Source organism: Spermophilus citellus (assembly GCF_964194105.1).
Source record: "Spermophilus citellus genome assembly, chromosome: 4".
Classification (NCBI taxonomy): Eukaryota; Metazoa; Chordata; class Mammalia; order Rodentia; family Sciuridae; genus Spermophilus; species Spermophilus citellus.
In genome coordinates this window covers 167,318,475-167,343,634 of record NC_138185.1, presented here as the reverse complement: position 1 = coordinate 167,343,634, position 25,160 = coordinate 167,318,475, and the positions used below count along the sequence as shown (strand labels likewise).

General features: G+C 33.2%; 1 protein-coding gene across 2 annotated transcripts in view; it reads right to left on the bottom strand.

Annotated features, from left to right (window-relative positions):
• Window positions 1-25,160, bottom strand: part of SOS2 (SOS Ras/Rho guanine nucleotide exchange factor 2) — a 91,048-nt gene that overhangs the window by 46,322 nt on the left and 19,566 nt on the right. The window contains exons 3-10 of one of the 2 annotated variants that reach the window (XM_081290740.1): window positions 23,704-23,835; window positions 22,379-22,543; window positions 10,956-11,159; window positions 8,555-8,698; window positions 5,869-5,929; window positions 4,945-4,979; window positions 3,995-4,105; window positions 1,593-1,691 (exon numbers count right to left, since the gene is read on the bottom strand). In XM_081290740.1, coding sequence (XP_081146866.1) covers window positions 1,593-1,691; window positions 3,995-4,105; window positions 4,945-4,979; window positions 5,869-5,929; window positions 8,555-8,698; window positions 10,956-11,159; window positions 22,379-22,543; window positions 23,704-23,835 — 951 coding nt within the window. The remainder of the gene's footprint in view (window positions 1-1,592; window positions 1,692-3,994; window positions 4,106-4,944; window positions 4,980-5,868; window positions 5,930-8,554; window positions 8,699-10,955; window positions 11,160-22,378; window positions 22,544-23,703; window positions 23,836-25,160) is intronic. The other variant, XM_081290741.1, reaches the window with a different exon arrangement.

Sequence of the window (25,160 nt, the reverse complement as noted above, 5' to 3'; positions counted from 1 at the left end):
TATGTATATTACATATACACATAAAAGAATATATTATATATGCTTTTGAATGTGTTACTTGGTCCTAACTGTGAGAGAAAGAATACTATACTGCATGGTAAAAAAACAACAACAACAACAACAAAAAACAAAAAACAACAACCTCAGAAGTGATTTTCTTTTTTTTTTTTTTTTAAAGAGAGAGTGAGACCATTTGACCCAGCTATTGCCCTTCTCGGACTATTTCCTGAAGACCTTAAAAGAGCACACTACGGGGATACTGCCACATCAATGTTCATAGCAGCACAATTCACAATTGCTAGACTGTGGAATCAACCCAGATGCCCTTCAATAGATGAATGGAAAAAAAAAATGTGGCATTTATACACCATGGAGTATTACGCAGCACTAAAAAATGACAAAATCACGGAATTTGCAGGGAAATGGATGGCACTAGAGCAGATTATGCTTAGTGAAGCTAGCCAATCCCTAAAAAACAAATACCAAATGTCTTCTTTGATATAATGAGAGCAACTAAGAACAGAACAGGGAGGAAGAGCAGGAAGAAAGGATTAACATTAAACAGAGTCATGAGGTGGGAGGGAAAGGGAGAAAAAAAAGGAAATCACACGGAAATGGAGGGAGCCCCTCATTGTTATGCAAAATTACATATAAGAGGTTATGGGGGGAATGGGATAACAAACATGGAGGGAAACGAATTACAGTAGATGGGGTAGAGAGAGAAGATGGGAGGGGAGGGGAAGGGAGATAGTAGAGGTTAGGAAAGGTAGCAGAATACAACAGTCACTAATATGGCAGTATGTAAAAATGTGATGTGTAACCGATGTGATTCTGCAATCTGTATTTGGGGTAAAAATGGGAGTTTATAACCCACTTGATTCTAATGTATGAAATATGATATGTCAAGAGCTTTGTAAGGTTGTGAACAACCAATAAAAAAATTAAAATAAAACAAAAAAAAATAAAGAGAGAGTGAGAGAGGAGAGAGGAGAGAGGGAGGGAGGGAGGGAGGGAGGGAGGGGGAGGGAGAGAGAGAGAGAGAGAGAGAGAGAGAGAGAATTTTTAATATTTATTTTTTAGTTATCGGCGGACACATCTTTGTTGGTATGTGGTGCTGAGGATCGAACCCGGGCCACACGCATGCCAGGCGAGCGCGCTACCTCTTGAGCCACATCCCCAGCCCCAGAAGTGATTTTCTTAAGAAGTTAAAATAGGATGAAAATTTAGAGCAATGTTATGCATAAAAATTATTATGTAAATAAATCAAGAATTAAAAGACTAGTACTAAGTGTCTCTAAAATTTCAAAAAAGTAAACTTTTCTATCAGATGGTAACTCAAGATTTGGGTGTGAAATGACAAATAAATTTTCTACCACATGGAAATGATCTGAACATAATAAAGATATATAGAATATATAAATTTCTAGAAAACTTATTACACACACACACACACACACACACACACATCCTTAGCCCTAAGATATTTTATTTTTGTGAATGAGAAGTATTTAAAATAATATTATCAGGTCAAAAACTAGTTTTCAGATCTCATAAATGTACTTCCTATAAGGCTCAGGAAGTTTTTGCCTTACCTTTAATAATTCAAAATAATGCCAACAATGATACACTGGCACCAGCATAAGACGAGGAAGGACATAACGAACTGCTTCTTTAAAACCATCAGCAATGGACTGCAAAGCAAAAAAAGATGTAATAATGTACCTCTGACATCAAAGATACATAAAAGCAATTCCTAACAAATAGCTTTAAAAAGTATACAAACTTGTCAAAACTATAATGAAAAGCATAAGCTGTATTGAAATTGTAGTGCCATAAATTAAGTTTTACCTCATTTCCCCCTTTATTAGAGAAATATATATATTTCTTCGTCTCGGTAAAGCTTAAATCACTCTCACAAAAGTGGTCTGCAGCTTTTCTTCAAACATTTGGGCTTCCATATACCCTAAAGGCATTCTGAAAAGCTATATACTCTCTTGCCCATTTTTATGTTGTCATTAGAAATGTTCACAGTTTAAATACCTATAAAGCATGTATTTGAAGAGATGATGTATAATATAAATGTGACTTAAATATATTTCATCAGTGACTGAATACATTTCAGACTAAGGCTATTTAACTTATGAAAAATGTTTGCTTTACAACTTAATTGACAAAGCCAATCTTCATTGGTAAAACAAATAGCTAGATCAAACACTAGTTAGAAATCCTGAGTTGATTATTATATTCAAAAAACATATTAATATGGTCTCAAGGAGTAGAAGCACCAGGAAGAACTTAAAAACTGCTTCTAACATACTACCTCCAGGTAGTATGAGAACTTTACAAGCTGAATTTATACTGAATGAATAATGAAGAACTTTTTAAAAAGTTAATATTCACCTTTGTAATAAATATCTTGCTTCTTAGTTCTTAGGTAGCCAGATAAATGTGACAAGGCAGAAGGAGATATGACATTCACTACCAAGAGTTTTTACCATAAGCAACCCATATCCTTCTTTTGGATAACCTTACTTTGTATTCAATAAACTCTCAGTAGCAATGTTTTATTTTATTTTGTTTTGTTTTTTCTTTTCACTGGTTCCCTGGAGATTTCTTACATCTTGGATCAATGCATAATAGGAAATTCAATGTGGCAAGGGGTAATGTATAAGAGGAATTGGAAAAGAGAACTTAAAATACATTAAAAAAAAAAAAAAAGGGTCTCAGGCAAACTAGGAACCAATTCCCCTAAAGTTATCTGTGTATTTTTATCCCTTGAAAAACTTTCATGTGTACCTAGGGATAGGTATATACAGGTGTTGAAAACTGCTAATCTGTAGAATAGATGATTTTCTAAAAGTTATAGGGGTTTAAAATCAACTCATGCTGATTTTTTAAAGTTGACTTACTGATGTTTTTCCCCAAGAAAAACAATGACAAGACCAATATTTCATGTGAGAAAGAATATGATAGGCTTCTTTGTAAACATTTTCCTCATAAACACTCTAATTCAGATATTTATACTACGGACAAAAGTATAAAATAGAAATATGCACTGTATTTTGCAAATTAAATTAATTGTCAAAGGTAGTTTTTAGCATTATATCCTGATTAGAACACCATGGTAGTGTTATTCAAAAAATATATTAATATGGTCTCAAGGAGGAGAAGCACCAGGAAGAATTTAAAAACTGCTTCTAACATACTACATCCAGGTATATTAAAGATAACAGATAGTAAAATAACAAAACATTAACTGCCCATAGCTTTTCCAATGTATATATTTAAGGGAGATGGGTAAAAAATAATATGAAGATAACTGACAGTAGAGTGAAAAAATGGAAGGGTGGAGTAGCTAGAATGAAGAAAGGTTAGATGGTTTGCTTGCTCGTTTTAAGAATACAGAGTTGATCATTTCATATGCTGGAAGAAAGAGCTAGTCTAGATGTAGAAGTTGCTACAGGTAATTAGTAAAGTATCACTTATGTCAATGAAACATTTAAGTATTGACAGAATAAAAATTTTGCCTCTCTTCATCTATTTTCATTTTATCTAAATGCATTATTAAACCAAGAAATTCATATCTTACTTCTCACTTCAGTATTTATCTTCTTTAAATTGTAGACCTGATAGAGAAACCAATTTGAGAATATTTAAGGCTATTCTCATTTCTTTAAAAGATTTCTCCAAATCTTCCTATAGGAAATATGATACTGAAATAGCTCCCCAGATTCAGCTCTATAGTCTCATCTAGAATGTGCCAGATTCTTCTGGTTGTTCAATATTTGCAATGTAGTACTATAAAAGATTTACCACATTAAGAGCAGACTGAAAGAAGATAGAAAACAGAAAATAATTTAAAATGAGCTTAGAATTAATAGATTTTGAAGAACTAGTGAAATTTATTCTAGCATTACAAACATTTGAAGGATAAGATGGTGATGTATTTCTTTATTTGTTTTATAAAAGAAAAGAGCATTTAAGTTAAGTTTACCTGAAAGTGTAGAGCAACTGCAGGTCTAGCCATCAACTTACTAAAATGTTCATTAAACTCTGGTGAAAGAATGTCCTGTGATAATGTTTCATAAGGATCAAATGCTTGCTCCTGTTTTTTAAAAATGAAAATGTATTAGGTTTAAAAGAATATCTTTTCTACTAATATGCTAGAGATCATCTAGTGACAAAATTCTATTCAAGTCCTCAATAAAGTATCATCCCTTCTTGCTTTCTACTTTTCAAAAACAAACAATAATTATGTCTGCGACTGATAAATTTTTTAAAATGTAAGCACTGACCTTGAACACTAGATGCCAAGAGGCAATGGATCTTCAAATAAATAATGGACTCTGTGATCACAGGTGTCAAGGTATTAAAATGTACATTTTATTCCCAGTAAATGAGAAGTATATTGATAAGTAAAAGAAGGCTGGAAACTCAAGCTTATTCAAGTTTAAATAAGTTTACATTTACGATACTTTAAAGGAAATAACATTGATACTCAACAGTTTCCAAAATTAAAGAAAGGAGAGCAAAGAGAACAGATAGTAAAATAACAAAACATTAACTGCCCATAGCTTTTCCAATGTATATATTTAAGTAAATTTCTACTCTCCAATAATAACCAATAACTACAATGTTTAATTAGAACTAAGGCTAGTGCTAATGTAAAATGGTATGGCCCCCATAAAAACAATTTGGCACCAGGTGTGGTGGCAACACCTATATTCTATTAGAGGCTTGGGAGGCGGAGGCGAGAGGATTGCAAGTTCAAAGCCAGCCTCAGCAACTTAATAAGGCCCTAAGCAACTAGTGAGACCCTTCTTTAAGTAAATAAAAGGGGCTGGGGACTTGGTTCAGTGGTTAAGCACCCCTGGGTTCAATCCCTGGCCAAGGTGGGAGTGGGGTAGAAAATTTGGCAGGTCCTCAAAAAGCAAACATAATTACCATATACAACAATAATTTCACTCCTAGGTATACACCTAAAATAAGTGAAAAAAATACAATGTTAATCATAATAGCTAAAAGGTGGAAATAATACAAATGTCTATCAACAAATGAACAGGATGAATAAAACAAGGTAAAGGTTGAGTATCACTTATCAAAAATACTTGGAATCTAGAAATATTTCAGATTTTGGAGTTTTCCAGATTTTGTAATATTACATAGATTTTATGGGTTCAGCATCCCTAATCTGAAAATCTGAAATCTGAAACTTCCTGAACTTCCAAACTTATTTGAATGATGGCTCGAAATGCTTTGGAATCCAAAACTTTTGAAAGCTGGCTAGCAATCAAAAAAAAAAAAAAAAATTGGCGGGGGGGGGGGTGTGTGGTGGGGGTGGGGGTGAGCATGGTGCAGCATGCCTATAATCCCAGCTACTCAGGAGACAAGGCAGGAGGAGTGCAAGTTCAAGATCAGTCTCAGCAAATTAGCAAGGCCCTAAGGACTTAGTAAGACCCTGTCTTAAAATAAAATGTAAAGAAAGAGCTGGGAATGTAGCTCAGTGGTTAAGTGACCCTGGGTTCAATCCCTGGTACCAAAAAACTCTTTTTAAAGTTTTGGATTTCAGATTAGCGATGTATATGAAATGGACTATTATTAAGTCACAGAAAGGGGCTGGGGATGTGGCTCAAGCAGCAGCGCGCTCGCTTAGCATGCGTGCGGCCCAGGTTCGATCCTCAGCACCACATACAAACAAAGATGTTGTGTCCGCTAAAAAATAAATAATATTTAAAAAATTCTCTCTCTCTTTTTTTAAAAAAAAGTCACAGAAAGGAATAACATTCTGACTCATGTACTGACAAGAACTTTAAAACATGCTAAATGAAATAAGCAAACACAAAAGAATAAATATATGATTCCACTTACATGAAATACTTAAAATAGGAAAATTCACAGACATAGAAAGTAGATTAGAGGTTACCAAGAGCTGGGAGAGGGAAAACAGGAAGTTATTTCTCATTGTGTAGTTTTCTGTTTAGGTGATGAAAAAGTTTTGGAATGAGGTAGGGATGATGGCTGTACAATACTATGAATTTTAATTAATACAAATGAACTGCACCCCTAAAAATGGTTAATATGGGGCTAGAGATGTAGCGCAGCTATACTGCACTTGCCTAGCATACTTTACATAAAGTCCCAGCATACTTAAAGTTCTGGGTTCAATTCCCAGTGCCAACAACAACAAAAAAGGATAGAAAAGAAAGTTAAAATGGCGTTTACATTTATAAACAAAATAAAAATAATATAGTATTTTAGAACTATATAAAAATATAATATTTTAGAACCTCATGATATCTTTAAGAGTACAACAAATTAACAAGAGAATAACAATTAATATGACATCACAATATAAAAACATTCTATTAAGAATCAAGGCTGAATGTGAAGTATCAGTAACTGAATATTTTCATCCTGTCATTTTCTTTGTCCTACAAAATGGACCTAATAAAATTGATGTATGTTTTCAGAAAAATATAGGCAAAGTTTATAAAATTAGGCACTTTTACATGAAATCTAAAGATAGCACTAAAAGAAATAAAAATGGCCAATAAGTATGAAAGAATGCTTAACATCATTAGTTTTTTTTTTAAAAAAACAATGATATGCATTTCTTTTCCCATTAGAATGTCAAAAACAAACTTTGTTTACAATAAAAAGAAAAAAAAAGAGAAAAAACTATAACCTTCTAAAGATTAGATGTTATGGTGTCTCCATATAACAGGGTATTCATATGTAAAAATTCTGGTGAAGTATATTTATTAACAGAAAACTTTTATAACATATAGGTAAAAAAGGTTATCAAACAGGACAATCAGGGCTGAGGTTGTAGCTCAGTAGTAGAGCGCTTGCCTAGCAAGCACCACATAAAAATAAATAAATAAAATAAATGTATAAAAAAATCCAGTCTTTAAAAAAAATAAGAACAACCATTTTACTGTAAATACAAATAGGTTTGTAAGATACATACAAAAATATTTGTAAGGATTGAGGCTGGGGTTGTGGCTCAGTGGTAGAGAGTTTGCCTATCATGTGTGAGGCACTGAGTTCCATTCTCAGTACTGCATTTAAATAAATGAATAAAATAAAGTCCCATCAACAATTAAAAAAAAAATAGATATAAAAAAATTTTAAAAGGGATGGGGTTGTGGCTCAGTGGTAGATTGCTCGTCTAGCACATGTGAAGTACTGGGTTCCATCCTCAGCACCACATAAAAATAAATAAATAAAATAAAGTCATGGTGTCCATCTACAACTAAAGAAAAATATTTTTTTTAAATTTTAAATATTTCTAAGGATAAATGAATGTTATCTAAAGGACAAGTTATCTCAGGGAGTTGAAAAATAGAATGAATTTCATTTTATTTGTCTCTATTTATTGAATATTTTGCAATAAGCCATATTAGTTTTCTTTTCAGTTTTGATCTTTTTTAAAATTTTTTTATTCTAATTTGTTATATATGACAGAATACATTATAATTCTTATTACACATATAGAGCACAATTTTTCATATCTCTGATTGTATACAAAGTGTATTCACACCATTTTTGTCTTCATACATGTACTTTGGATAATGATGTCCACATCATGCCACCATCATTTCTAACACCATGCTCCCTCCCTTCTCCTCCCACCCCTTTGCCCTATCTAGAGTTCATCTATTCCTCCCACGCTCCCCCTCACTACCCCACTATGAATCAAACTCCTTGTATCAGAGAAAACATTCAGCATTTGTTTTGGGGGAATTGGCTAACTTCACTTAGCATTATCTTCTCCAACTCCATCCATTTACCTGCAAATGCCATGATTCTATTCTCTTTTATTGCTGAATAATATTCCATTGTGTATATCCATTCATCTACTGAAGGACACCTAGATTGGTTCTATAATTTAGCTATTGTGAATTGTGCTGCTATAAACATTGATAAAGCCATATTACTTTTATAATCATTTATAAGATTACCAAATAATTTTCTTAAATTATTAAAAATTAATATGAAACTTTTCTATTTTTGAAAATTCAGTCTAAGATTCACAAAAGCTTAAGAACTATGGTCAATAAAATGTATTTTCCTTTACCTTAAATGCACTTACCATTTTAAAAAATATCCTAAATGTTAGTACTCTAGTGTATAAGTTTTCACTAAAAATATTAATATAAGTCACTAAAACTATAAGCAATGTAATTTTAGTTTGCTACTGGTTAAACCTCATATATATATATATATATATATATATATATATATATATATATATATATTTGGTACAAGAATTGAACCCAGGGGTACTTTATCACTGAGATATATCCCCACTCCTTTTAATATTTATTTATTTATTTATTTTGAGATAGGTTCTCACTAAGTTGCTGAGGTCGAGGTTGGCCTCAAACTTGCGATCCTCCTCCTTCAATCTCCAAAGTTGCTGGGATTAACAGCACCTGCCCTTAAGTATTTTGTTAAATAGTAGGCAGATTTTACAAAGAATACCTTCCTTAATTTCTTAATACAGTATTTAGGATTTTAATGAGAATTTAAAGTAGTTTTGTAAACTTACTTCTGCCAAATCTTCAAAACAGCTGCCAGCTAAAGGATGAGGACTGCTTTCATCTGTCATTTCAACTGTGTCTTCAATTAAACCTAAAAGTTTCACAGTCAATTCATGTATATCTGAAATGTTACTGAAAATCTTTTCGATATCCTGAAAAAAAGAAAGGTTAAGTAAGACCTGTGAGGGTGTGAATTACACTTTAAAATTACTAAATACAAACAGAACATAAGTATTAAAGGTGCATTTTCACCCAAAATGATACTAATATATTCCAAGACATAGTGAAAGTCAATTGTAAATATCAAAGAAAAATTTCAAAATGTCTTGTGTTACAGAGAGTAAAAATACTGGAAAATATAAATTCAGGATAGTTTTCTTCCATAATCCCGAAGCCTCACACCAGGAATAATTCTAAGCAATTCTTTTTTTAAAAAAAAAAATTTTGTTTTTTAGTTGTAGTTGGACACAACACCTTTATTTTACTTATTTATTTTTATGTGGTGCTGGATCGAACCCAGGGCCTTACACATGCTAGGTGAGCGCTCTACCTCTGAGCCACAACCCCAGCTCCCTAAGCAATTCTTGAAATAAAGAATTCTGGCATGTGTGTTTCTTCAAAACTGGCTATGATGCTAAACGACCTGATTAAGGTGGTATAGAGTTAGTGAATGACAAGAGCTGAGATCAAACTGAAGATACCTCAGTTTAAAGATACCTCAGATACAGTCTGTTTTTACAATTTATGACTCATCTCCTGAATTTAAGAAGGAATTAAAGATTTCATTCAAAATCCAATGTGTGAATTATATTTAGGTTAAAAAGGTTTGAGTCCTCTGGATATAAACAAATCATATGACTAATTATCCAGGTTGTGATCCACTATTATTCACCCTAGCAACTTGTACTGTAAATATCATGAGCTTTCGAATATAACAAACTTGAGCTTAAATTCTCCACCATGTATAGTAAGAAATGACAAAGTGTTTGGTCTTTGTCCCTGATTTCTATGATGGGGCTCATTTTATCATATAATCTAATCCTCAAAAGAATCCTACCAGAATTGGGTGTTAGTATATCAGATATGTCACCATGAGCAAATTATTTACTTCCATCCTAACTCTGTTTAAGGGGAGCCCAGGGCTTCAAGGTCAGCAAGAAAAAACAAGAATGAAGAACCCAAATTCAAGTTGAGGTCTATAACTAATTATTTCATGTCAATTTCCCTACTAGAAAGATAGAAATAATGATACCTACCCTATACATCTCATGACATTGTTATAAAGGCCAAATAAAATACTAAAGGACTTTGAACCACAAAATTCTGATGACTTAAGATCATATGTCAGGTAGGAGTTACTGACATCATTAAACTAAATATATGTACCAAAGAAAAAAGGTGTCTATTATGGTGGCACATGCCTATAATTTCAGCTGCTTGAGAGGCTAAGGCAGAAGGACTCCAAGTTTGAAACCAGACTGGACAACTCAGAGACCTGTCTCAGAATAAACTTTTTTTAAAAAAAAAACATTGTGGATGTAGCTCAGTGGTAGAATTCTCAGTAGAGAATCTGCCTAGCATGCATGAGGCCCTGGGTTCTTGTGCCAGTACTAGAAAAAGAAAAGGTGGGGGAGGGAGGGAAATAAATAAGGTAAAGGCCAATTAAAACACCTTAAATTATCATTTAAATTCATAACTCATTCTTTTGGAAAATAATGAGAAAACTAAATCGGTTCTTAACCTTAAACATTCATCCAGCTATGTCTTAACACCACTCTCATTTTTTCATGTAATAATTATTTTGAGAATGAAGTTAGGAGGTATAAGATAAAAAAGCTAGGGGCAGAGTATTTTTAAAATGTGGATGAAACATACAGATACTTAAAATTAATCATGTGATAAAAGAAGGAAAGAAGAAAAAAATTTAAAGATAGTGTTTGTCTATCTATTAACAGCTGACTTAAGAAGCAATAGAGATAAAAGAAAAAAAAGATAAGTCTCTCTGAATCCCCATCCTACTCATGCCACTCCCACCCTGTCTTCAGCAGGGCAGCTCTCCTTTTGTTTATATGTGGCATTCAGTTAAAACTTTAAACTACTGCCTTAAAGTAACTACCAAAAGACAGAAAAAAACCATAGATCTATTTTTTAGACCACACCTTCCAGTGAATAACTAAATCTTAGATATTAAGTAGCAATATTCACACCAGTGTAAATCCCCTCCTTCTAATTTTGTGTCCCCTCCCATGTCACTGCACTTATCATATAACAATTTGCATATTTTAAATCCACAAATATACCAAAGAATATTTATATATGCTAATAAAGTAAAGAACATTACTATTTATAATTTTAAGCTGCTATTTGGTATGGGGGATATATAGAATTTCAAATCCAAAAGTCACTTACAGAAGGTTTAAATAACTTTCTGTCAGAAAGAAAGGCTTCTCGAAACACTTTTATAATCATATTTAGTTCCCGCAGATACTGTCTTTCTTCTGCAATTTCAGTTCTGACAAGATCATAGTAGTTTAATTCACCTGAAGAACTAGGTTCATCTTCACAGAGAGAAACCAAACCTATATCATCCTGATCAAACATGTCCATCAAAACCTGAGAAATATAAATCAGGAATATATAAAGTTATTTTCTTTACTTTAGTAAAACTGTCTCAAAAAACTTGAAATTGCAATATTAAACAATGAGAATTTTAGGTATTATAGGCAGATTTATACTAGAAAATTTAGGAGAAAAAAGAAAAATGTAAAGATGAAGGTAAAAAATGTTAAAGTCAAACTGGATATGGAAAAATAAATACTTCTGAAAATAAGACAAACCTAATGGTGACATATACACATATGTATAGGTATGCATCTATATGTATACAAACATGTATGTAATATAAGATACACATACATACATACAAACATATGTAAAAAAGAGCATACATGAATCTGAACCAAATCCCAGTTCAGCCACTTACTGAACTATGATTATGAACAAGTGATTTATTCTTCTGTAAATAAGATAACCTATATGTAAAATGTCATTGATGGAAGAATTCAATGAGGTAATGTACATAAATGTATACTACCATGTCTGGTGAATAGTAGGTATTTGCGTGGTAGCTCCTTATTGTATTATAAAGAAAGTTGTATGCACTTGGGTAGAGTTAAAAAGGGAAAAGTGGCTGGGCATGGTGGCACACTCCTGTAATCCTAGTGGCTCGGGAGGCTGAGACAGGAGGATCATGAGTTCAAGGCCAGTCTCAGCAAAACAAAACAAATAAACAGAAAGAAGCTAAGCTTCTTTCTGTGAAAGAAAGAAAAGAAAGAAAGAGACAGTGAGACGCTGTCTCTAAATAAATACAAAATAAGGCTGTGGATGTGGCTCAGCAGTAAAGTGCCTCTGAGTTCAATCCCCGGTACCTCTCACCCAAAATGGAAAAAGTGAAATGATATATTGTAAAGGTAGACAGTTGATAACAGTATGAATCTTCTGATGCATACAATCAGCTTTTTGTATATATGGGTTCCATATCCAAAGATTCAATATACCTCAAATCAAAATTATTTGAAAAAGAAAAACTGCACCTGTGTTGAATATATAAAGACTATTCTTCTTGTCATTATTTCCTAAACAAAAAAATTTACACAGCATTTATGTTGTGTTACATATCACAAATAATCTGCAGATGAGATATGCATAGTTTAAATACAAATACTATGTAAGAGACAAGCATCTGTGGAGTTTGGTATCCAGAGAAGATCCTGGTACCAATTCCAACAGACACCAAAGAACAACTTATTTACCATATCAACAACTGCTTTAAGTTTACTTGCTAACTCCAAATATCGTACTGACGCTCAAATAGCTATAGTGACAATTTCTTCTCTCAGAAATAGTAAAAACTGCTACTATATATTAAGTCTGCCAATAGGCAAGAACTTTTAGTAAATCAAAAGCAACAGCAAGCAAGGCATTCCAAGAGGCTCAGGAAGCTGAGGGAAGAGGATCGCGAGTTCAAGGCAGGTCTCAGCAAAAGTGAGATGCTAAGCAACTCAGCGAGACCCTGTCTCTAAATAAAATACAAAATAGTGCTGGGGATGTGGCTCAGTGGTCGAGTGCTCCAGAGTTAAATCCCCAGTACCACAGGGGGAAAAAAAAAAAGCAACAGCAATAAGGTGACCACACATTTTAAAAATTAATAATAGTTACAAAAATAGATTCTACCTAGGTAATTATAATTCAAAAATGAATAAAAAGAATTCTCATAATCCAGGGGAAAAAAGATATTATCCTGAAAAGAAAACTCCAAAGTAAAACTACTTCAAAGGCATAAGGGAAAATTCTGACAACACAGTAAGAGCTAACATTCATTCAGAAAAAGACCTACAGATCACCAGAAATTGTACCAGGTGTTGGTAAATTACCATAAAGAAGAAACTAAAAATGAACCCTGCCCTCCTGATCCTTGTAACTCTAACTCAGAAATCTCTCTTAGGGGGTTGGGGTTGTGACTTAGTGGTAGAGAGCTTGCCTAGCATGTGTGGGGTACCAGGTTTAATCCTCAGCACCACATAAACATAAACAAATAAAATATAGGCATTGTGTCCATCTATAACTAAAAACATTAAAAAAAAAGAAATCTCTCTTACACCTGGTTGGTTATCTCTATCCCCTTCCATGCTCTAGATTAGACTATTATAAACAATCAGCATCTCTTACAAGGATATACAAGTCCCAGAATTTGATCTGTCTGCCACAAGTCTTCCCATTCCCATTTCCAAAATTATATTCTTAAAAACAAATTTGTATCATCAAATGTGGTGATGCACACTTATAATCCCAGTTACTTGAAGGCTGAGGCAGGAGGATCATTATTCAAGACCAATCTGGGCAATTTGAGAAACTCTCTCTCAAAACAAAAAAATAAGAAGAGTTGGGAATAAGCTCAGTAGCAGAATACGTACCTACCATACATGAGGCTCTGGGTTTAATTACCACACACACACACACAAAAAAAAAAAAAAAAAAAAAAAAAAAAAAAAGATAAAAATGATACTGCATTTCATTGCCTTCTGCATAAAATTTTATTTTATTTTTTTAGGATAAAAGCCATTTATAATTTAAACCCAACCTGCTTTCTCAAATCCCTTGGATCCCTCCCTCTCCTCTTCATTGCCCACTCCATGTGACATACCTTCTTATCACTGAACATCATTTACCCCTAATTCCTAGTCATTTAGACTTTGAAGAAACCCATGGGGTTACACAGGGAATTTGCTGATACAATCTAATTTTAAACAAATATTCAAAATGAAAGGTATGACACATAAAAACACACAAAAAAGAGCTATCACTCTCTTTTTTTCTCCCTTATCAAAGATCCTTTTAGAACAGTCTATACCTGCTGTCTCTTCTCACTCCTATTCACTTAAGAAGCCCATTAGTCTATAAAATTGGTCTCCCTGATGATTTTCTAGTATCAGATCTAATGGTATATTTTTGTCTTTTTATAGCTAACCATCTCTACTTCTTAAAACATTCCCTTCCCTTGGTTTCCAAAAAGCCATCTGGCAATGGGGCCTCCTTCTCTACATTTAATTCTCTACCATCTACTCCAGGGTTCCATTCTTAGAATTCTTTTTGCAACAGCAACTACTAAAGTTTGGATAAGTGTCTCCTAAGGCCCATGAGTTAAAGATTTGGAACTAGTGGGAAGTGGTAGAACCTTTAAGAAGTGAGGTCTTATGGGAAGTAGGTAGGTCACTGGGGGCATGCCCTTGAAGGGTATATTAGGACCACAGTTCTTGTGTTTTTGCTTTCTGGAAACCATGAGGAGAGTGGGCTGTTTCACCATGCACTACTTGCCATGGTATGCAAGTAGTGCATGGTGAAACAAGAACAACTGATCAAGCAACAAGAACAACTGATCATGGACGATAATCTTGAAAACTCTGAGTCAAAGTAAACCTTCACTCTTTTTGATTGTCTCAGGTATTTTGTTATAATTATGAAACACTGACACACAGTAACAAAACCAAAAGTCCTGAATTTAAATAGTAGAGGAATCAGGCAGGTAACATCTATATAAGAAATAGTAGAGACTGTGACAAATTGGAAGATGTATGCACCTAAAGAGAAAGTCTACTGTTCAATGTCAGCTATTTTCTCTTAGGCTTTTTGCCTTTCTTTTTCCAATAAAAATACAGAATCCAGATCTCTGTGAAAAAAATTATTTATAAATACAAACAGATGGGAAAAATTTAATTTTTTAAAAATCTCAAGGCTTTATTATCACTACCAAGCTTCCAGTCTAAAAACATCTGCTATCCTTGCTCCATGAGTAAGTTCATCCCCTTAGATGATTTCTAATTACTATCTAGATCACAATGATTCCTAAACATTTATATGTAGTCTCAGCATCTCTCTGGACCCTAGACAAATGTTGCCAAAGCTTAATATCTCCTTTTCTAACAAAACCTACATATATATGCTCCATCTCAGAATCATTAATAATATCACCTAATTTGTACTTGGTTTTCATAACTACAAAACTTGCCATTACCTTAGACTTATTACTTCTCCCATTTTTCTCCTATATCCAATCCATCCCCAAATCCTGTTGACTCTAACTCAGAATATCTCTTAAATCTGGTCAGTTCCCTCTATTGCTTTTTTTAAAATGTCTTCACTTCCTCCCTCTTTTTCAACTGTTACATTTATTCATCTGACCAATACCTATCCACTTTTTTCATCATTTAGCTCAAATATATTTTTTATATAGTTTTTCCAAACTGTCCCTCTCTACCAGATTTTCCTACCAGCTTCAGTTGTCCATTAGCAATCTTCTATTTCCTATAGAAACAACTAACTTATAATGAAATTTCTGTTCATATCTGTTTTCCCCCATTAGCCAATGACCTTCTAATGATTAAAAACCATGCTGTCACCTTAAAATACACATCATCTGACATATAATAAATGTACCGAACATACTTGTTTAATCTTTAAACAAGTATATGTGGCCAAGTGAAGAGGAACACACTTTTAATCCCAGCCACTCAGGAGGATGAGGCAGGGGGATCACAAGTTCAAGGCCAGGCTGGGCAATTCAGTGAGATGCTGTCTCAAAATAAAATAAAAAAGAAAGGGCTAGGGATATAGCTTGGTGGGAAAAAGCCCCTAAGTTCAAACCCCAGTACCATAAAAAATAGTAAGATAAATAAGAAGCATATGTATAGTGTATTTATTTTAAAACTATTATACTTGTAAAAAAGGGTAAAGGCAAAATTAGTGAAGAATCATAAAAACTATTAGGACAATTAAAGTATTTTGGGGTCATGTTTATAACAAGAACAATCAAGTAGAGGCAGTTCTTGGGGCTGGGGTTGTGGCTCAGTGGTAATGCGCTTGCTTGCCTAGCATGCGTGAGGCACTGGGTTCAATTCTCAGCACCATAGAATACCCCAGAAGAGCCAAGTGCTTTTATTTTTTAAATTTTTTTTCAGTTGTAGTTGGACACGATGCCTTTATTTTATTTATTTTTATGTGGTGCTGAGGATCAAACCCAGGACTTGCATGCGCTCTACTGCTGAGCCACAACCCCAGGCCCCCAAGTGTTTTTATGTTTAATGTTTTTAAAAAAAGTTTGATTCTCAAGTTCTCTGGCAAATCATACAGATTCCTAGAAATCAACATCTTAAATAATTTATTAAACAGATGGATGGTTTGTGAGTTCTTAAAATAGTAATCACTAGAAATCAGTTTAGATTCACAAAGATCACACTGTGTCAAACAATCTCAATACTTAACTTATATAACTATAATCATAAATATAGTCATCTGAATTTTAGCTAAGCATATGGCAGTCTGAAACAAGGATTAGCAAACTAGAGCACAGAGGCCAAATTCAGCTCACTGCCTACTTTTGTAAATAAAGTTTTACTAGTAGACAGCCCATGCTCATTTGTTTACGGCTGATTTCATGCTGCCACGGGTAAAGATAGTAAATAGTTGTTAGAGAAACTGTATGTACTGCAAAGCCTCAAATATTTATCCTCTGCCCTTTACACATAAAGTTTCTTGACCCAGATTTGGACAAGAGATGAAACAGTAAATGAAAAGTTATAATGATGAAAAGTTGTGACATTTAACCTAGAAGAATGCTTAATAACATTTAAAATCTCATTTCCTATACTGTATTTATCAACAATTTTCTAAATAATTTCATCTAAAATAATGTTTCCTGGGGGCTGGGGATGTGGCTCAAGTGGTAGCGCACTCGCCTGGCATGCGCGGGGCACTGGGTTCGATCCTCAGCACTATATAAAAAAATAAAATAAAATAAAGATGTGTCCACTGAAAACTGAAAAAAAAAATTTAAAAAAATTCTCTCTCTTTAAAAAAAAAAAAAAAAAAAAAGAATGTTTCCTGGACTTGTACACATTATAAAAGCTGGGTAAAATATTTAAAGTATTATATGTCAGAATTAGATTTTTTAAGATATCCTGGTATTTTAGAATATAGCTTCAATAACAGTATGAAAGTATCTAGGGATAAACTTGAATTCAATCTTACATTTAAAAAAATAGCGCTATGAGGTAAAGAAATCAAAGATATAACATCATAATAGTACTACATAAGATAAAGTCCAAGGGACTTCAAAAGTATCTGTAAACTCAGTAAGTAATCAAGATGACATTGGGGATCAAAAATGTTAATGCATAAATTATATAATAGCATACAGAATCAAGAAGGTCAGAATCTGATTATACTCAGATTTAGTTAGACCAAATCTGGACTTCTGTCTTTAATATTAGCAATCAGTCTGAAAACAATATAGAAAGGGGATCTGAAAATCATGTCACATGAATTTTTTTGTTTTGTTTTGTTTTTGATTCTCAAAAGATGATGATTTAGGACATGAAAAAAATGTTTCAAATAACTGAATAACTTAAAAACAGTATAGTCTGAAAAACAGTATAGTCTGATTTAAGGTACTTCAGAAGACAGAATTAATGAATGAAAGTTAACAGACAAGCTAATTTTAGCTTTATATGAAAAAGAAATTCCACTTAATTCAAATTTTACAAAAACAGTTTTGTGAGAAACAAGTTTACTAGTGCCCAAGAGCACATAATCACTTGACAATCTGTGCTTAGGATTCAGTGTCTTCCAATTCTGAAACTGTTTTGAAATTAACTGCTTTTGCCTTTCAAGAGTCATAGAAAAGGTGAACCTCAAGTATGGTAGGAAGTCTCTCATTTTCATAATTTTTCAACAGTCTGTTCAAGGCACTAGGGGAAGAGGAAGGACAAGGTAAATAAGGTAGGAATTCCTGCAGGGTGGAAAGGGAAGAAAAGTTGTGGTGGCCCATCTCAGGGTGTTGGATCCTTAGTGGAATAAGAAGGGTGTCTGAGGGTGAGGCACAGCCTGATGTTAGAGACTAAGGCCTATCAAGATAAAGAGACTATCCATATAATAGGCAGCTTTGGTAAACAGTGTTGGAGCTTAGTGGCTAAGAAAGGCATTTACATGGGAAGACAGCCTACCATGGTATGTTAAAAGCCCTGGAAAGGGAGAAGGATAGTCATATGGTGGGGGAGGTAAGAAATGGGGGGAGGCAGCAGAATATGATTATCAGAGCTTGAGATGGATAAGGAGAATATACATGAAAAGGGTGATTCTAAATTAAAATAGGGTTAAGGAGGCAGCCTATACCAGTGGGGAAAGAGAAAAGGTTGGTTACACACAGGAGGATTGATCAAATAAGAAAATATATCCAAAAAAAAAAAAAAAAAGAGAACCAGTTTTCCCACAGTCAAAAGGGAGTTGTAAATATGAAAAATGGAAGACTAACATGAATCTTATAGTATTATTAGACTGGATTAGAGAGATGAGAAATAAGTATGTGTGTGCATAGATATATGGGGTGCATATGTCACACACAGCATGGCATTTAGAAACAAGATCTGGGTGCTAGACAAGTTCATTGGGTATCACTGATGGGTATCTATACGTACACATATTCCCTCACTCTGGAGTGAGGGAATATGTGTATGTGTGTGGTGTGTGTGTGTGTGTGTGTGTGTGTGTGTGTGTGTATTATATATATTATATATATATGTGTGTGTGTACATTATGTATAAGTTACATATAAATAAGTGCATACATGTGTATATACACACATATATATGCCAAAGCAGTGACACTCCAATAGTAATGACCTCATCTAGCACCTAGATTTTGGATTCATTCACCAGCACCAGCACAAAACATAAAAAAGAGTACAATAAAACTGGGGCTGGGATTGTGGCTCAGTGGCAGAGCACTTGCCTTGCACACATAAGGCACTGGGTTTGATCCTCAGCACCAAATAAAAATAAGTAAATAAAATAAAGATCTTGTGTCCATATACAACTTAAAACAAATTAAAAAAAAGTATGATGAACCTGGAATATTCAGTGTCAAAAGAAAGTACTCCAGAAAGACAAATACCACATATTCTCATTTATATGTGTAATCTAAAATAATAAAATTCATAGAAGCAGAGAGTAGAATGGTGTTACCAGAGGCTATGGGGTGGGAGAAATGGAATATGATGGTCAAAGGGTACAAAATCTGAATCAGATAGAAGGAATAGATTTTTCTGTTTTTTGAAATCTATTGCACAGTATGGTAAATATAGTAAATAACAATGTGTTGTACATTTCAAAATCACTGAAAGAATAATTTTTGAATGTTTTCATCACAAAAATACTGTGGTATTTAAGTTGATGTTTATGTTAATAAGCTTATTCCACACTGTATTTATAAACCATAACATCACTTTATTTTTATTTATTTTATTTTATTTTGTAGTTGGACAGAATGCCTTTATTTTATTTGCTTATTTTTATGTGGTGCTGAGGATTGAACCCAGTGCCTCATGCATGCTAGGCAGGCACTCTACCAATGAGCTACAGCCCCAGCCCCCATAACATCACTTTATAAGACATAAATATATACAACTAAAATTTGCTAATTTGTACTTTAAAAAATAGGCAAACAGAAAAATAAAATGTTCAAAAAATGACAAAAATAGATAAGCCAACTCAGAGATCCCACTGATCATATCTGGTGCAATTTGAAAATCTAAACAAATAATGAAGCAATGGATTATGGCCCACTGAATAAGAATCAAGAAGCCTATATTAAAATAAACATATGAGTGAATTTAAAGCACTGTAAGGAATAAGATATAGTCCGAAAATATTCTATAAATAATTTATTAATTTACAAAATGGAAAAGAATAACTCACAAATGAAAGGCCTGGCAGACAACCACTTAATCAAGTAATCAGAGTGAACATAACCACTAATAAAACACACTGAAAACTGTATACCCAAGTGCCATGTGAGAAAACACAATGAAAAGAACACGGCACAATTTTTATGATATTCCTAACTAATGATCATAACTTGATCCTAATTAAGAGATTATATCAGAAAAATCTAAAGCTGGGTATAAGTGATACACTCCTGTAATCCCAGCTACATGGGAGGCTGAGGCAGGAAGAATACAGGCTTGAGGCCATTCTCAGCCAAGACTCTGCCTCAAAATAATTTTTTTTTTAAAGGCATGGGATGTAGCATGCTTATCCTGTGTGAGACCCTTAATCTGAAGTACAGCAAAACAAAAAACACAGAACCTGAACTGAGGAATATTCTACACAACAGTTGGCTTGTAACCCTCAAAAGTGTAAAAGTCATAAAAGTTGAAGGAAGAATAAGGAATTGTTCCTGACTGAGAAAAAGATAAACGATAACTAAATAAACAAACATATAATTTTCACTAGATCATTTTGCTATAAAGGACATTATTGGAACAACTTGCAAAACTTGAATTGTATAAGTGTACTAATTTTCTGGATTTTGGTTGCTATATACTGTTGTACTGTAGGAGAATGTTCTCGTTATAGGACTATGGTGGAAACTTATTCTCAAATGGCTCAGTAGGAAGAGGGTTTATTTATTGTACTTCCAAATTTTCTATAAGCCTGAGACACTTTGAAAGTAACCAAAAATATGTTGTCATTATTTTAGAAGTCAAAATAGAAATGGTGAGGAATTTCCAAAATAAAATGTAAGTGAAAAATCATTTTTTAAATTTATGTATACTACAATGGACATTGGGTGTACACACATCAGAATCAAGGCTGTTTTCAAAAAATAGTGAAGCCTGGCAGTCCAACCAACGCCAGTTAAATTTCTAGGGGTAAGATGTAGGTATCAGTATTCTTTAAAAGCTCTTTAATAATTGCAATGTGAAGTCAAGGCTGAGAACCATTGGCATGTGGCAGGCCCTAGAAGCTCCAGTTTAGGCACCTTCTCTGTGCAGTTTCCCAGTCCTTTCCCTGATCACTTTCTCGACTCCGCCCTGGATTATTAGTGTAATAGTTTAAATCACATTGTGTTGCAATAATTTGTTTACAATAGTTTTATTTCACACTAAAACACATTACTTCTAAAATATGGGTTGCTACCTTAGTGTTGTATCTTGCCTGCTTGGTACAGTGACAGTGCTCAGGTCCATAATAGACACTTCAAAAATGTTGATTATATCAGCATACTACAGTGATACAGCCATGTCAATGTTTACAGCAGCTCAATTCACAACAGCTAAACCATGGAACCAACCTAGGTGTCCTTCAATAGATGAATAGATAAAGAAAATGTGGTGTATATAGTCAAAGAAGAAGCTTTTAAAGAAGAAAGAAATTATGGCATTTGCCAATAAATGGATGGAGTTGGAGTCTATCATGCTAAGTGAAGTAAGCCAATCCCAAAAAACCAAAGCCTGAATGTTTTTTCTAATATGTGAATGCTAATTCACAATAAGTTGTGTGTGGGGGTCGGGGATTGGGAAGAACAGAGTTACCTTAGATTAGATAGAGGGAAATGAAGGGAGGGGAGGGGAGAAGATATGGGCATAAGAAGCACAGTAAAATGAAACAGACATTATTACTTTATGTATATATATGACTGTATGACCAATGTGATTCTACAACATGCACAATCAGAAAAATGAGAAATTATATCTCATCTATATATGATCTATCAAAGTGCATAAATGCATTCCACTGTCATGTATAACTAATTGAAACAAATAATTTTTTTAAATAATATTGATTTTAGGGCTGGCGATGTGGCTCAAGTGGTAGCGCACTCGCCTGGCATGCACGGGGCACTGGGTTTGATCCTCAGCACCATATAAAAATAAAATAAAGATGTTGTGTTCACCGAAAACTAAAAAATAAATATTAAAAAAAATTCCCTCTCTTTAAAAAAAATATTGATTTTAAAAAGAAAAATAAGAAAAAGTAAAAACAGAAGAAAAGGAAGAGAGAAGGAAGACAGATATGTAAACAAAAAGTTATCAGAAGGGAGTAATTTGGCTTTGCAAACTCCTTTTTCTTTGGCTGTGCCCTACTAAACTATCTTGTGAAACCAAAGTATGCTCTTCAATATCAGTTGTACTTAGAAGTACCAGAGTAAACTTTACATGTTCTCCTAAAAATATAAGACTCAAGCTACTTTTTTAAAGTGGTTTGAAACTGCATGTTTTTTTCCTCTATGCAAAAGATTCTTTGTGGGAAAAAAAGAGAAATTCCCCACCCATCCTGACATACTCTTAAAAACATGGAAATATTATGGTTACTCTGTAACCAAGATTTTTCTGTCTTCTAATATCAGGAATTATAAAATTACTAAGATAATAATATATTAAAAATTGAGGCAGAAATGATGCACATTATTATTCAGTTTAAATAACTTTTATCACTTACCTTATCTGCACACATAGACACTTTAATATCCTGTTGAGATATTTCATAATGTCGGATATTAAAAACATAATTACCAGCCAATTTCAAAATATCTGCTGATATATACTCTAGTACAGCCACAATATATAGGGACACATGGTAATCCACTTTATACCCCAAAACTTCCTGTGGAAAAAATAAATAATTTAATTCCAAAAAATAACACTGTCTAGTATCAGTTAAACACTTAAAAATTCCTATTTTTTTTTCTTATAAAGAACTTTCTATAAGTCAAATGTCTCAACTTATAGGTATTACAGGATATAAAATTACCTTTTGATCCCAGTGCTACAGGCGTCAAAAAAAATTTTTTAAAGATATCTAATCGAATAAATCTGATTTCTTATCAAATGAGAATAGTTGATTCTAATATAGAAATTATGAGCTGTACTTAACTGAAACCTCTTAACACATTATCTAAAACCCATTTGACAAATATCTCCTTTCTTCAAGGACCTTGTTTTAAACCAGCATCCCCTAATTATAACATTTTCTATTGGAAGGGAGGATGTGTGTTTGTGTGTGTGTAGGGCGGGTGTTCTTGAAATTTCTTCAAAATGGTCTTTGAATCAATATACAACAAGCATATTCTAGAGATTAAATAATATTCTCTGGCCTGCTTTGCTAAAGTGTAGTGAAATATCTGTATTACAGATTAATTTTAAAATGTTTATGACATTTTAAAATGATATTTTTATATTACATATACTTTTTTAATATTTATTTTTTAGACACAATATCTTTATTTATTTATTTTTATGTGGTGCTGAGGATCGAACCCAGGTCCTTGCACATGTTAGGAGAGCGCTGTACCGCTGAGCCACAACCCCAGCCCACATTACATATACTTTTGACATTACATATACTTTTCTAATCAACAAAAGCTTAAGAATCATGGCCAAATACATAAGAACCAGTAAGGGTAGCATTCCTTGAAAAGTGCCACAATGCATTCTCACAATTAATAACTTTTAATATTATTTGAAAGCAATCCTAATTCATCAGAGCACATTTATTTTTATTTTGTTCTTTTGGGGCAGGCAGTGCTGAATATTGAATACAGGGCCTCACATAAATTAAGCATGTGCTCTACCACTGACATATACTTGCAACCCCTATTTTATTTTGTACACATACTAATATGCACATATGTATGTATATGTACAATACATATGCAAGTGCACATATATACTAACAGACCATGCTACATTAATACTACATAAATACACCAATGATTTATAAATAATTATTTGTAAAAGAATTCCCCAAATGTTTAATCTTATTACCTTCAATGAAGGATGAATTTTGTCCACAGGTAGTAAAAGAGGATTTCTTCGTTTTCGTTTCTCTATGGCAGATTGTGCATCAGCAATAGCCCATTTGTCAATTGGATGAGGAAAGGTCTTTTGAACTCGTTCCTGTTCAGATGGTTGCAATACCATCGCAGAATTAAGAGAAGTGTTCACAAATAGAAAACTCATTAAAAAGTCAACTTTAACATTATATTTACTGCAAAAAGGGAACAGTATGATATAATATGTTCCGTTTACTATATTAAATAAATTTTTATGTTTAAAAAAAGGCCAATAGGGGGCTGTGGTTGTGGCTTAGCAGTAGAGTGCGCGCCTAGCACGTGCGAGGCATTGGGTTCAATCCTCAGCACCACATAAAAAAAGTATTGTGTCCAACTACAACTAAAACAAAATATTAAAAAGAAAAAAAAAAGGCCAGTAGGACTATTAAGATTTTTTCACATAATTTAAGATGAACTGGAGGCTGGGGATGTATCTAGGTCAGTGAGAAAGCACTGGTCTAGATAGTATGCATAGTACTACAAAAGTAAAAAAAAAAAAAAAATTAACTTGAAAAAGGAAAAGATATAATGTATAGGACATTAATATGAAATAGTTATCAGTGATCACATTAAGTAAAGAGAATTTATAAAAACAGATATCATGAGATCATGTGGGAGTGGGACCTCAGAATGACCATGGAAATACAGATTTTGGCAAAAATAATCCAAGCCTCCGTGGTTCACCTAATTTTAAATTTAACAAGTGATTGACACAAATAATGAGAATTACTGATACCTGAATAAAACTTCAATTTAGCAAAGTTTCCTACTTTTAAAATTATATTCTCATATTTTAGCAAATTTAGCTACTGAAAAGTATTCTTTCATTGTATTTATTTAAAGTTCAAATCTTTCAGTGGAGAAGTATAAAAACAAATGTTTTAATTCCAAGGGTTCCTGAAAAAAATAATACCTTAATCACCGCAAATTAAGATTTTCCTTAATGCTGCAAGTTGTTGCTTTATTATAGAAACAATCTTCAAAAGAAAGATAATGTAAATTTTATAGTACAAAAGCAATTTTTAAAAGCTGTACTAGTACTTCTACAATTCTAAAAATACTCCCATGAAACTGAGGCAAAACAAGTATTTGAACTCTAATGCACACACACTCTTTTAGAGGTAGATGTATTTTTAATCAATAAGCAAAAATTTACATTTATCTACTGAAGTAATATTTTTATGCAGAAAATGGCACAGATCTTAAGTGTACAATTAGATGAGTTTGTTTTGTTTTATATGAGGGACTGAACCCAAGAGTGCTCTACCACTAAGCCATCCTTCCATCCCTTTTTAAAAATTATTCATTTTTTATTTTGAGACAAGGTCTCACTAAGTTGGTTAGTGCCTCCATAAATTGCTGAGGCTGGCCTTGAACTTGTGGTCCTCC